General features: G+C 36.7%; 2 protein-coding genes and 1 long non-coding RNA gene across 3 annotated transcripts; 2 read left to right on the top strand and 1 right to left on the bottom strand.

Moving 5' to 3' along the window:
- Window positions 1-900: 900 nt before the first annotated feature.
- Window positions 901-3,540, bottom strand: LOC130408925 (uncharacterized). Its single transcript, XM_056732435.1, has 5 exons — window positions 3,460-3,540; window positions 2,554-2,853; window positions 1,900-2,166; window positions 1,629-1,781; window positions 901-1,241 (listed from the first exon to the last, which is right to left on the bottom strand). Exons 2-5 carry the CDS (start codon window positions 2,822-2,824, stop codon window positions 1,072-1,074), a joined length of 861 nt encoding a protein of 286 aa, XP_056588413.1. The 5' UTR covers window positions 2,825-2,853; window positions 3,460-3,540; the 3' UTR covers window positions 901-1,071.
- A 580-nt stretch (window positions 3,541-4,120) lies between these two features.
- Window positions 4,121-7,162, top strand: LOC130408727 (CD276 antigen-like). Its single transcript, XM_056732152.1, has 5 exons — window positions 4,121-4,345; window positions 4,883-5,185; window positions 5,305-5,553; window positions 6,025-6,153; window positions 6,275-7,162. Exons 1-5 carry the CDS (start codon window positions 4,276-4,278, stop codon window positions 6,319-6,321), a joined length of 798 nt encoding a protein of 265 aa, XP_056588130.1. The 5' UTR covers window positions 4,121-4,275; the 3' UTR covers window positions 6,322-7,162.
- A 2,929-nt stretch (window positions 7,163-10,091) lies between these two features.
- On the top strand, window positions 10,092-12,773 carry LOC130411402 (uncharacterized). Its single transcript, XR_008905069.1, has 3 exons — window positions 10,092-10,518; window positions 10,661-10,756; window positions 11,832-12,773. It is a non-coding gene; the product is annotated as an uncharacterized LOC130411402 (long non-coding RNA).
- The last annotated feature ends 1,138 nt before the right edge of the window (window positions 12,774-13,911 follow it).

Genomic DNA, 13,911 nt, shown 5'->3' with positions numbered 1-13,911 from the left:
AGGGATTACTCCTCTTTTTCTGTAATTTAATTACAGTAACTTCTGTGGTCATTTAACTAAATACTGTGTTATATATTCCATAGTGGAAATTACATAAAAATTATAAGTCTAACTATCAAATGTATGCTTTAATGTATCCTTCTCACATTTGAAAACTTTAGTCACTTAAGAAGAAGAATGTATGCAGTTAATTATTATTTATTTGAATAAATTAAATAAGCCATTTCATCTCTATCCATGAATCACTTAACTAATCAAGGTTGGTATATAGGATATAGAAAATAACTAATTAAATACTTTTTGGAGGGAGTAGTTTGTACAGTAATCTAATTACACTATTGAATGTGTAACTAGTAACTAGTAATTCACAGTAAACTACCCAACACTAATTGGAAGGCACAAAAAGAAAACGTGATTTTTGAAAAAGTTTAAAACAGAGTTGTCTCATTTTGGAACCAAACTCTTAAATAGTTCACAGTAAGACGCAAAAGATTTTTATGCTCTTAAATAAAAAAAAATCAATACAAAATATGTACAATATTATTCAATGACTCTAAATAAAAAAATCTGTTTATTCAACAGGAACTTGATTCTAAGGGGTTTGTTTGATCCCATCAGGACATTCTAAATAACAACACAAATTCCTTTATGTTTTTTTTGATTTGATAAGATATGCTCATTACCAATTACACACATTATGTTATTAAAGCACATACATATTATGCATATAAGTACAATGTTATAAAACTACATTTTATTTAGAATATCTGGATTTATGTCAAGTGGGTTGATTTATTAAAAATAGCATTTTGCATTGAATTTTTGCGTAAGTGTTTGCCTTTTGTTCTTATATTTTGAAAAAACTATGTAAAAAAGAAAAATATCTGAACAGCCATCATGTACATTTTTCTTTTCTTTAATTGAGAACATGATGTAAACATGAACTCTTAATCTGCGCAAAACCCAGCATAAACATTCACAAACAAAAGGACTATTAAAAGCAGACATTATAAATATTGAATTCATGTCAACAATAAGTTAGAAAGTAGCCAATGGCAGGTATGAGATGCATCACAGAAGAGGAAGTTCTGGGTTGTTAAGAAGTTCTTGACCAACATCAGTGTCTCTGAGAGCGAACAAAGTGATGCCAGAGCTGTACGCCGCTGGAATGATCAGATGTGTCATCTTGGGTTGAGCTTCATCATTCTGCTCTTCTTCACTGATCATCCTTCTAACTTGACCTATAAATGACAGCAACGTCATGGTCAGTTAAACGAAATCTCTTTAGATAAAGTAACAGCATGACATCTCAGCTGCATTTAAACTCAATCAATCCGTCCCGATCTATTCTGTGGCACAGATCAAAATGTGTGGACAGTAAAACGAGATTTTTTTACATATGATTTTGGCTCTTTTCAAATGCAATTTAAAATCAGGTACCTATTCGATCATCTGATCAATGCAAATCATTAATATTTTAAGTCCCATGCAGGACCGATGTCTGCTCACAGTTTAATTGCAGCCACAATACATTCGTGAACGATGTACATAAATTCATAAATAAGACAACCCAGCATAATACGAAGTAAATGACCAAAAAAAGTGTGATTTGATAAATACTGTCATACCCTCTACATTTAATGTCTTCCATTGCGAGTCTGGATGCCGATCTGAGATCTGTGATAGCGGAACATCACGAGTCAGTCTTTTGAGAACATCCCCACGGCGAATGAGAAGCACTGACTCGCTGCACAGACGCTCATGAACCTCCTCTTCACTCACTGCAAAAACAAAATCTCAAATCATCGACGGAGCCACGCAGTGACGTGAACATATGGAGCAGGATTTATTCTGCAATATTCGTTGAACTGTGAGCTCTGCAAACGGGTTTATACGCACCCACATCCAGAGGGTTGGTCATGAACACTGCGCCTGGTCCCACACCAAAGATCAGCTGGTGGTGCCAGGCGTCAGGAATCTCCTCTCCTTCGGGCACCGCCCGCTGCATGTTCATGGTGGCCACAGGTACGGCTCCGCGCAGTATCCAACGTGCCAACCATGGCACCAACTTCACCCTCCGCCGGGGATAAAGGTTAAAAAATCGCCCCAATATTCGACCCCCGCTGGCCTGATCGGCTCCGTCTATCAGCTGCTGGTGTGTCGCACCTGGATGAATTGCATTACACAATATAATATAAATTGAATAACACAAATGTAAAATCATGTCATTCATCAATTAAAACGTATCTTGAATGCACTGTGTTGCTTTGTAAGTGCATGTTTGACAACAAATGTTTAACTATCACAGACTTTACGACATCTCCGAGCTACAAAACGACATGAATGAATAACTGAATGTTAATATGAACGTAGAAGATTTCCTGTGGTCATGGGTACGATCCCAGGGATTACACATACTTGGAAACAAATGTGTAGTATAATGCAATGTAAGTGGCTTTGGATAAAAGTGTCTATCAGCTGCAACGAAAAATAGGCTCATTCTTACACTCAGCACCGCTATATATTCATTGACATGAAGAGGGTGGAAAGTACCAGCTTTGCTCCTTGAAAGCAAATAATCAGGCAGCAGCGCCTCGTTCTTCCTAAGAGACGTCCGCACGCAGCGGTTCACTGTGTCTGGTGTGACCGTGATGCCCAGCGCTTGCAGAACATCCACAACTGCGGTCGCACCGCACGCAGAGACCCCGATCTGCACCGTCTGCCTGTGAACGGCCTCCTGGATGGACCACAGCATGGCTGTATGGATCTCCTCCTCAGCCTCAGCATTCTGTGCGGATCCCGCTTCAGACCGGACCACAGCCATCTGTCCTGGATGCTGTTTTCACTGATGTACTGAAAAACAAGTCACACATCTGATCACGTTTGTTCATGTAGAGCTTTACGTAAACCGTACAAAGGTTGTGGGTTCGAATCCCAGAGGAAACGCACATGAATAAACACTTAAAGTTGCTTTCGCATTTAATGATGGTCATATGAGTGACAGATTAAAGTGTAATATTATGATGTATGTACTGCATCATATAGAAAATCAACTGATTTAGTTTAGATGTCAAGACGAAGCTCAACTGGTTTAGTTAGAAGACTAGCAGACCATTTTCAACTACACCTTTGGACTTATTGTTATGCATTGCATTACAGTGATTTAACCACGGTTAGAACACGACCGTGTGGCTGACGACGGTATTTTAGCATATACCGTCTCATGTGACACTGCCAATGGGCGACTCGACCAACTGAAACCACCACGTGTCCGTATTTTGGATGGGTGTGGGTCAAAGGGCGCATTATTATCAATAACGCGAAACGTCGCGTGCTGTCCAAGTATAGTTTGGCGCAGATTTGACTGTAAATGAACCGTTTGTTGTTAATAATTATTGATGATCTCTAACGTTTTGCGTCACTAGAACAGACAAACTGTGTTCAAATGTTGAAGTTTACCTCAAAAAGCACGAAAATCCCTCAAACATTGTCCGCTCGCCCCCAGCTGTCGGTCTCTGGTTTGTTTTGTTCCGTGATTGGCTCTCAGCAGTGACGGCTTGTGTCCTGATTGGCTCGTAGGACTCATTTTCTGTGTTGCGATTGGTTCTAGAAATGTGTCGATCTGTTAGGTTACCGTGGGAAACATTTGCCATTTAATTCATTTATTTGTAACTTGCATTGTGTAATTGTGTACTGTATTTGTACTTTTATCGAAAATACCCTATTGATAAAAAAATTAGAATAAATTAAATGTGCGTAAAAAAGCATTGATTGTAACAATGTTAAATTAAACACAAAACGCTTTATCTCAATTTGACACGATACTAAATACTAAAAATCTATTTATTTATATTTAATCGTAATTAATTATTACGTTTTAAAATCTCATCCGAAGTCCTACACGATTCTTCAGCATAACAAAATGCCGATCTTTACCGGATTTACAATGTTTTATAAAAACTATTCTACTACAACTGATGAAACACCATCATTTCTGATGCGTTCATTGGCCCATTAAATGAAAAGACGAGAAACTAGTAAAAAGCGAAGTGAGAGTGAGAATTCAACGTGGGTTGAATTTACTTTCGTTTTCATATCCTGGCTTGCCATAGTGTGTGTGTGTGTGTGTGTGTGTGTGTGTTTGTGTCTCTGAATGGATGTCAGATACACAAGAGTTGTAGACGTCAGCTAAAGTTGTTAACTAGTACATCAACCTACAACCAGACTATTTCAATGAAATGTGAATTGGTTCAATAAAGAGAATCAGATGTCGGGATGAATTTTGCCTTTGTGAAGCGATCCGTGTGTTTCAGAGGAGTGTTCTTGCTCTTTTACTCTTGCTGTGGTGAGTTTTAATGCTATATTACTAATAACCGGATCAAGTAAAACTTTCAGAATGTTGGGATACTTATCCGACGTTTTATTATAAAAAATGAGGTTGTGGAAAGCAAAAGCCATTTAAAATGACTTTTATTTTTATATTTCAACCCTTAGGAGAATTAACTATGGGTTAACAACAGATTAAACGAAGTGAAAAATGGTTACACAAAAACTTTTGTTATGCTTTTATTACAACAAAACCATAGTTAATGTTCATAAGGCAAACACTTAAGATCATATAACATGCGTATTGTACCATGCTTTATATGATATACCCTCCCTTACTAAAATGTTTCTTTGTGTGGTACAATTGTGGTAACCATGTTTTTTGGTGCATTGATTACTTGGGTCAAAATCATGATTTTACTACAGTTACCATCGTTTACTATGTTTTTTTACTGCATGGTACATTTTCGTAAGGGATAGTAAGACCATGGTATTTCTAAACAACAGAATGCTTTCTTAAGAATGGTATGTTTTGTGTATATGTCCCACACTGAAGGCAGCACTGTTCTTAACATCACTGCCAAAGCTGGACATCCGGCGGTTCTCCCGTGTTCTTGCCCTCAAGATTCCTCTCCATTCTTTATCTGGCAGAAGGGCAACGTTGTTGTAAATTTGCACGCAAACAATGACGGACAGACTCAAACAGCCAAGCAGTTTCAGAACAGAACACATGTAAACATTCAGTCCGGAAACTGCTCTATAGTGTTCAATACTGTACGTTTGTCGGATGAGGGGCTGTACACATGTTACTACAGCAAGATCCCTTTACGAATGGAAGAAATCCATTTAAAGGTTACAGGTGAGCTCCCTGTTTTATGCTAGAAAGTATTAAACCAATTAAGCATGTATGACAATGTGAATTTTTCAAATGCTTGGCTGTGAAGCTAAAACATTGCCATTGGCACTTATTTTTATCAGAACCCATTATGGCGTGTAACCAAAGCGATGGCGTGTACCACTGTCGGATCACAGAACTTCATCCCGAAGGAAAGATTCTGTGGAAAGTGGCCGGTCAAGTTTTGACATTATCTGTGCAGTGTAAAACAGATCCGATGACAGGCTTGTGCAATACCAGCGACTACATCACGCTGACTGGCAATAATACACGGCTGACATGTGAGGTGACAAATTCTGACATGGACAATATAGTCACGATCTGCAAGCCAGGTAAGCCTGTAACATTAACAAGCCAGTAATAACGCACGTTTTAAAGGGACAGTTCACTCAAAAATAAACATTTATTCGTAATTTATTCATCCTCATGATTCATGTCATGATGATTCTTTTGTGGGACACATCATTTTTTGGAGAAAGTCTCAGTGCGGAAGTCAATGGGTGCCAATGTTATTTGGTTACCAACGTTGCGTGAAATATCTTCTTTTGTTTGCTTGCAAAATAAAATTTGGGTTTGGAAAGACATGGGAGTGAGTAAATGATGTCATTTTTAATGATCAGAACATCAGTAAATCATTTTATCTTTATAATTAATGAAAGTTCACTTTTCATTGAAAACTTTTTTTTAAATGATCACAATACTGAGAGTATAAGCGGGGGTTTCTGACCTTAATGTATTATGAATAAATATGTCAGTTTTACACTACCCCCAATACACAAAGAACAAAACGTGTGTTGTTTCAGCATGTCCAGATGCAGAAATGGTGACTCACGGCACTGTGATGACATCATCAGTTTGTGGATTTCTCATTGTTGCGATTGTAATTGGTGCTGTGTTTGTGGGCATAATGTTTAGAAAACGCCAGAGGAAACGTAAGTCATTTTAATCGCTTAAGATGTTTGAACTTGATACCCATTTCATACATACTAGAGTTGAAATTCCTCCATGTTATGACACTTTCATTGAATTCACAATGTTCTTTTGGCTTTGCAGGAGGATGTATTGCAACATCAGGAGCAAGTTTTAACAGCATTTCATAATGCAATGCAAAATCTCTGTTGCTGTTTTTAAACACTTTTTGAACAAAGCATTTTTTAAAGAAAACATTTGCACGGATCGGACGTTGAGGTTACAAAGACATACAAGAAAAATGTGTGAGCATTTTTATTGTTAAATTACTTAACAATTACTGTTATGATGGAAGATATCACAGAAGCTAACCAGCTGCCTTAATCAGATATCCCATTTTTTTACTATAACTTTGCTAATGAAATCGTAGGGTGAGGATCTGGTACATGATGAGAGCCTCTGATATCTTGAATGTCTTGACAGATGGAATTTATTCATTTGTGAATGTTTATTTACACTTCAAAACATTCACAAAGTGTGATTGCACCATGTTTTGGTTAATCGCTAACTGTAGACATTGACGTAAACAGCACTAACAAAAGTCACTTATCATTTGTGCAAACAAGTATAACTTTTCGAGTGGGTGTATTGGATTTGAAAATCACTGCCATTAATGCAAGAATGTGCAAGCCATCACATGACCCAGATGTTTATTAGATGAATAAGCAGTTTCGCCGTCTTTGTTTGTTGCTGATATTTATAATAATCTATGAGCCACTTTGTTATTGTGAACAATGCTTTCTTGCATCAGTGTAACCCATTCCGTATACGTGAAACCTAAGTTTGCGTCAATTTTGTGAATGTAATTTCTTATCGAATCGTGACAAATATCATTGGAAAGGTCGAAGACTCTAGAATACATTTTTTGTTATCCTTTTACGACCTTTATTTTTTTTACGTAACTTTTAATCAAAGATAAACATAAACTTTTTTAATTTATTTTTTACAATAAACCTAACAACATACCTTTAATTATTTTTTTTGTGCGTGTGTGATTTTTTTGTTGTTGCAATGATCAGCTAGTTTTCTTTTTTCAAATGAGACCAACAGTAAATCTGTATTTCAAAGAAATCATGAGTTACCGCCATTTTAGTTGCAACGAATTCATGTGTAGGCTCAAAAAGGGCTCCGACAGTAAACAGGTTTAATACATGTCTTTATAAACCACGTCTCTGGTCATTTTTTGTACCAGTACAACAGGATTTTTTACTGTCATTGTCAAATGAAGTTTGTACATCCGAAACACGGTTCACATTGACCTTCAATTGCTAAAGACTGAAACTGCAAAAACTAGTTTGCCAAGTTAAAAGAACACAAACCAATGGTGTTTTTATATTCCCGGTCGGTTTTCCATTAATCAGACACATTAAAATGAATCATTCAGATACTCAATGATATTATGAGAAAAAATATTATGGTTAAATATCATGTAAGTATCTTCAGTTCCTGTTTAACAAAACAGAAGTATGCAGTTCCACAGGACAGGATGTTTTTTTAAAGATTTTTTGTTGTTGTTTTTTCGAGTAGTGTTCAACTTGGAGAATAAACCATTGTTTTATCCAGTTCAAATCTATTCTATAATACTACTAAATCAGATTACATGAGGTTACAACAAAAAAGTCTGGGGTGATAAAACAGATCATTTATATTCTATATGTGGGAGGACATGATTATTATATTTGGGCGAACTTTTCCTTTAAAGGAATAATTCACCTAAAAATGAAAATTCTGTCATCATTTTCTCACCCTGAAACCTGTTTAAATGAATTTGTTCTGATAAACACAGAAGAAGATATTTGGAAGAATGTGAGCAATTTTCAGTTCTGGTTCATCATCCACTACCATAATAGTGAAAAAATATTGTAATTGCAGGAAAATTATTTCAAATATCTTTCTCCGTGTTCATAAAGTGACAGGTCTGTAATACATCAAATGAACACTTGCTTTCAGTGTTGCACCATTAATGAAGCTGAATCTGAACGTGCATGTTTCATCAGAGATCTGATATTGACCCATAGCATTAGGATAAAAATGGGATGCAACTCCTGACACATTTCTAGTTATTAAAGCTTTTTTATCTTCGGCTTGTTCACAACACACATTTACTTCTACGTCTCTGCTAAACATAACAAAGAATTTCATTTAACGATTTTGTTTCCCAAAAGAAGATTTTAACGCTCAGATGTTGCTCTTTTATAGTTCTCGGGTGTGTTTCATGTAAGTATCAATTTTGTCTCAGATGTAAACAAATGAGAAACAAAACAGAAACAAATGAGGAAGTAGTTGCTCAAATTCTTTACACAGAATTCAGAGATGTCAAATGAATGCAGATTGTAAAATATTCATTCACTCTTTTTCATTCACTAATTTAATTGGACTATATCAGTGGAATAATGTAGGGAATAGTGGATGAGTGTATAGGGGGCTCTCAGACACAGCAATAGACTGTGAGCACAAATCGCTCAACCCTGTATAACTATGATAAACATGCGTGTTACAATTAACCCACGTCACTTTGTGCCCTTCACTCCCCTACTACTCATCCTCTAAGCCAATGGTTAGCGAGATAGAACCCAGGTGCAGACAGCATTTTAAACAAAAAACTTTATTAATTAAACAATAAACCCACAAGAGTAAAAAGCAGCAAATCAAGAACTAAAACTAAAACTTGCTTCTTGCTTGACAAGACTTCAGCGTAGGGCAGACTGAGCGCATGACAACCAAGCATTACATCCGCATGCCAGAGAAAGTGTAGGCCTATGAGCTAACAGTGATGTTTATAGCAATATATGTGTGTCACTTTCATTTTATTTCAGCCCAGGACTCGTGCATTTGCCCACCAAAACATTTACACCAGTCAATTTTATGTATTTCTACAGACTGACATCTGGCATAAAAATCAAACAACAAAACTCTCTTTCTTAGTTTAATGCCAATTTTGTTTAGTGATCTTATCAAAATAATATCGAAAGCAGTAAAGAGACTTAATGAAAGTCAAGAGCCCAACTTAAGCAAACACTGATCACAACAATGGTGGTTGAATGAAATTTCAACATTTTTGCAACATTTATTCCAGGTGAAAAGCGATATTGATTCAATGCAACTAACACTGACAAATGAACGATCTTAACATTGATTTAAAGGTTGCTTGCTATCAGGGATATCCTGTGTTATATTATGTTTCAACTATATGTCTGTTACAGATGTTTGGTACATATATGTGACAAGTGAATCTTCTAGTTGTTACTTTTGTTCTTCTTTTTGTTAACCTAAGGAATGTTTTTAAGTCAAATGAGTTAATTATATCAAAACCAACAACAACATGACTGTAAATCATTATATTAGGCCACTAAAATTATACTGAAAATATAAGGAAGATAGTCATTGGAAATGTTACTGTAACTAACATATTTAAGCCAGAATATAAATTAATTAATTAATCTTATCAATGTCCACACTTTAAAATGATAAAATCGAATTAAGAATTAAACAAGATGTCCTTAGGACCAGAGCCGTTGGAAATAGAGTTGCGTCACCAATGGAACAGTTTTTTTACAGCAATGGCGGTTCATGACGCTCTCAAAAGTTCCTGGAAGTTACTAACGTCTCGACCTGCGGCTAAACAGACCAACCGAGGAAAAAGTTTAACCAATTTAAAAACGTAAGTCATTTAATGAATGAAAAAAATGAAAAAACAACTTCCTTGAACTTTCTGAAGGCTCCATGAATTACGTGACACGCAAAATTTTAGAACTTCCATTGTCGCAACTCTCTTAACAATGGCTTTGCTTAGGACATACTGACAGAAAAGGAGTTATCGTGTTGCTATGACTGCGCTCTCACACCTGTCAAAATCATAAAAAAGATTCCTACATGATTTTAAGAGGTGGAATTGGGTTGCTTTCCAAAAACAGACAGCTTGTATTATATCATAATAATTCATACTATTTTTCTCATTTAAAAAGCATATTAAGACCATATCAAATTTCTGAATATTGATTTTATTTTTGTTCCCACTAATATATAGCTAATAATTATTCATGTATTCTTACACCTCAACACTTGTTCCTGTTTTGTGTCACAAGTTTACTAGAGGAACAGTTTCCAACCGCACGCCGCAGACCCATCTATTTCCCCACTTCCTCGTCACCCTCTTGTCTGACTCTCTTCGCGAATTTACTTCGATTCAAAATAGATAAGTTTGTCAAAAAACTTTAAGCTAATCGATACAATCAAATGTTGATACAAAGTTTAAAATAGTTCATGATGGATGTCCAACCTCGGATGTTTCTGGGTGCCGATGGTCGCGTTGATCGTCGCGGCATCAGGTGAGATGTTTCTTCGTTTTCTTTCCAAAAGTAGACGGGACTCATTATAACCTAAACTAAACTTCATAGGGTAGACCAGAGCTTTGTCCTGAGGTGTTACTGGTCATGGATCTATGTAAACACATGTTCTGTATGTTCACAGGTGACATATAAGTTAAAGGGAGCTTTGAAGTTCGTTTTAAACCGGAGCCTGTACTATCATCTGACAGCACTATTACATGGAAGTTCAAGAGCAGTGGTGGGCATGTGATTCGAGTGATTGAATTTGACCAGGGAGAAGATGCAAAACCACAGAATGACAGATTCAAGACAAGTCCAATGGAGAACTCACTTTAAGAGATTTAACGCAGGAGCACAGTGGACTTTATTACTTCGAGATCAACGGCAAAGAGCAAGAGCAGAAATTCAAATTGACTTTAATGAGAGAGTGAATATACATTTCATGGATGCTTTAAAAATGTATTCATTATCGGTATTATTTTTTCAGTATTGTTCTTACAAGTATACTTAAACAAAAGTATCAGAATATAGACTACAAAATGGATTGTTATGCTTTCGTGGCAAAAAAATCCACCATAAATATAACTTACTGTAACATGTAGGCTACCATAGCATGCCATGTAGTATTTAGTGGCCTAAGCATTGTTCTTTTGTACATGGTATTGTACAATAATGGTATTTTAAAGGGGTCATATGACACGGCTAAAACGCTAAATCCTTTTTTAGATGTACTGTAATGTGTACACACGATTTACGGTTAAAAAACGCTGTATTTTCCACATACCATGCATGTTTGTATCTCCTCTTTGCCCCGCCTCTCTGAAACACGCAGATTTTTTACAAAGCTCGAGATGTGCTATGATTGGCAAGTTAACCAGTGCATAGTGATTGGTGGAATACTGCAAGCGTGTGACGGAAATGTAACGCCTCTTACCATATATGAAACATCCGGTTCCAAAGCAATTGTACTGACAGGTATGCCCACCTTACTTACGTACATTTGGGCGGTCTTAGTCAAATCACACCGTGAACTGACGTAGATTTGTGGGGGTGTGGATACACGAGGTGTTTCAGGCAGGTCTGGGTGAGCATTCGCTTTTAGATAGAATGCATCTTTTGTTGCAACACTTTCATTTTCGCAATTTGACGAGTCTAATACATGCATGGGCAACTTATAACACACCAAAGACACAGAAAAACACGTGTTCGTGCCATATGACCCCTTTTAGGGAACTGTAGTAGGCAAATAATATCCAAATAAAATATTGTTTTTTCAATAGAATATGTAACAGTTGTAATTCTTTCCTTCCCAGACGCTGTTCCCAAACCACAGTTAAGAATAGAGGTCTCCAATAAATCTGATGTCGTCTATTTAATGTGCGAGTTTGACGCAATTATCAACTGGACTTGTTCTAATGAAGAAAACCCAGTAGTTTCTCTGCTAGAAGAGTCAAGAAAAGGACGGTTCTTAACATTCACAAGATCCGGGAACCCAGACACCTGCTGCTCCTGTATACTCAAGAACATCGTGAGCGAGGAAACCAGTGATCCACTTTGTAGGAAAGATCTGTTTCATGGAAAGCCACAATTTGACTTCTGCACTTCTTAATAAGAAAGAAAATAATTAAAAGCAGGATCAAGTTTATGTTTATAATATTATTTTTCTGCGGTTATACATTATAAAAATAGCCATCTATGGGTGCGAACAAGCAGATCGGATCTTCAGACAAGCAGGACACAGCGCGTTGACACTTGTGGTGGCAAGTGTCATAAGGTGGCATCATGGCACCGATGGCATGTAAACTACCAAGCTGTTATTAAAACGATTAATGATCTGTTTATCAAACTACACAAGGTTTGGTACTTGACCACTTCAGTAATCCACCTCTTGATCAGGACACGCTGATCGGATAACATTCCGTTTAGAAGGGCGTTTACACTTTGTAATGTGTATGGGGACAACATCCAGATACATGATGCATGTTAATCCCAAATGTAAACACACCCAAATAGTTTGAAATGTTTTGGATTTTTACCCACTTAAATTGTCGTTTAGTTTGTGCATACTCCCAGTTTTCGGGCTTAAGAAGGTGGATTGGTTTTGAGCGGGTTTCGTCGCCATGGTAACACGGCTAAACTGCTCCGGAACAGGGTTCGCAAAGCAAAACTGGACCAATCAGCTCTGAGAAAAGTGACGTGTATCTGACGCAGTGAAGCCACTCCCCATGTGTCTTTAATTCCAAATTAAGAACAGTTTAAAGTGATGTTAGAGGGAAAATCCTTTGCTGCTAAGTTTTAATTTGTATTGTATATCTAAATTCATTGATTATAATAAAAAAACATTCAGATAATTATTATAGGAGTTTATAATTAATATTAATTAATGAATATTGATGCATATGCATGCCACAGGTGGGCAAAAGAAAATGATAACTGTTAATATTTCTTTACATCCTAACAGCAGTTCTTCCGTCATCCCTCCTCTTCTCCATCTCCTCCTCCTATGCTCTTATCCTTCCTCTGTAAAGTACCATTACGGAGGGGGTTAAGCTCAGAGCTCGAGCCGAGCCCCTTCGAGGAGAGCAAGCCAAGTTTGTTTACCATTATCTAACAAGACTGAATGGGCAGGCAAACTTGTGAAATACAATACGGACCGTGTGAAATTCGACTGATTCGAAAATATTCTAATAAATAATACATTCCTACTCAAACAACAAAATATGGCAATGTACTGCACTGTATAGTCACAGTCAAAAGGTGATTCATATCGCAGCTATTACTGTATTTTATATTTGAGCATCGGGGGCAATTGCCATTAAGCTTTTAGCATCGAAAACAGAACTATTAATTTCAATGCATGTTTAAACAAAGTGCGATTTATTTTGTTCTCTTATTTCCTTAGCAATAACAGTCTTGTACAATTGAGTGGCGCCATTGCATGCAAAATGGGCGGATCTTCTTCTCTGACTGTTACTACTGGTTCCCAACATCTGTGGCTTGAGAACATTGAGTGTTGTGTTGTTTTTTATTGACCGTCTCGGCGTTCTACTTTTCCATTCTGCATATCTTTTGTGTTGTTTTATAGAGGGAATGTGTCTATCAGTTATTAAGTAATACAATTCCACTTTATACCAAAATAACGCATCAATTTTATGGACTTAAAGATTAAAGGGGTCATATGAAACGTCTAAAACGAATATTATTGTTTGTTTTAGATGTAATGAAATCTGTATACACGAAGTAAGGGTCAAAAACGCTGTATTTGTTTATTTGCCCCGCCTCTCTGAAACGAGCAGATTTTTTTCAAAGCTCATCGCTCTGAAAGTGAGGTGTGCTATGATTGGCCAGTTAAACAGTGCGTAGTGATTGGTCAAATACTGCAAGCGTGTGACG

This window comes from Triplophysa dalaica, chromosome 2 (assembly GCF_015846415.1).
Source record: "Triplophysa dalaica isolate WHDGS20190420 chromosome 2, ASM1584641v1, whole genome shotgun sequence".
NCBI lineage: Eukaryota > Metazoa > Chordata > Actinopteri > Cypriniformes > Nemacheilidae > Triplophysa > Triplophysa dalaica.
Note: the sequence above shows the minus strand (reverse complement) of the source record. Positions and strands in the feature narration are given on the sequence as shown.

Bases quoted from the DNA above. Each gene is read 5' to 3' on its own strand.
- LOC130408925 (XM_056732435.1), bottom strand. From the start codon at position 2,824: ATGGCTGTGGTCCGGTCTGAAGCGGGATCCGCACAGAATGCTGAGGCT. The intron at 2,167-2,553 runs GTACTTTCCACC...CAATTCATCCAG, and splicing joins GCTTTCAAGGAGCAAAGCTG to GTGCGACACACCAGCAGCTG. The intron at 1,242-1,628 runs GTATGACAGTAT...TGTCATTTATAG, and splicing joins GAAGACATTAAATGTAGAGG to GTCAAGTTAGAAGGATGATC.
- LOC130408727 (XM_056732152.1), top strand. From the start codon at position 4,276: ATGAATTTTGCCTTTGTGAAGCGATCCGTGTGTTTCAGAGGAGTGTTC. The intron at 4,346-4,882 runs GTGAGTTTTAAT...CCCACACTGAAG, and splicing joins GCTCTTTTACTCTTGCTGTG to GCAGCACTGTTCTTAACATC. The intron at 5,554-6,024 runs GTAAGCCTGTAA...GTGTTGTTTCAG, and splicing joins AGTCACGATCTGCAAGCCAG to CATGTCCAGATGCAGAAATG.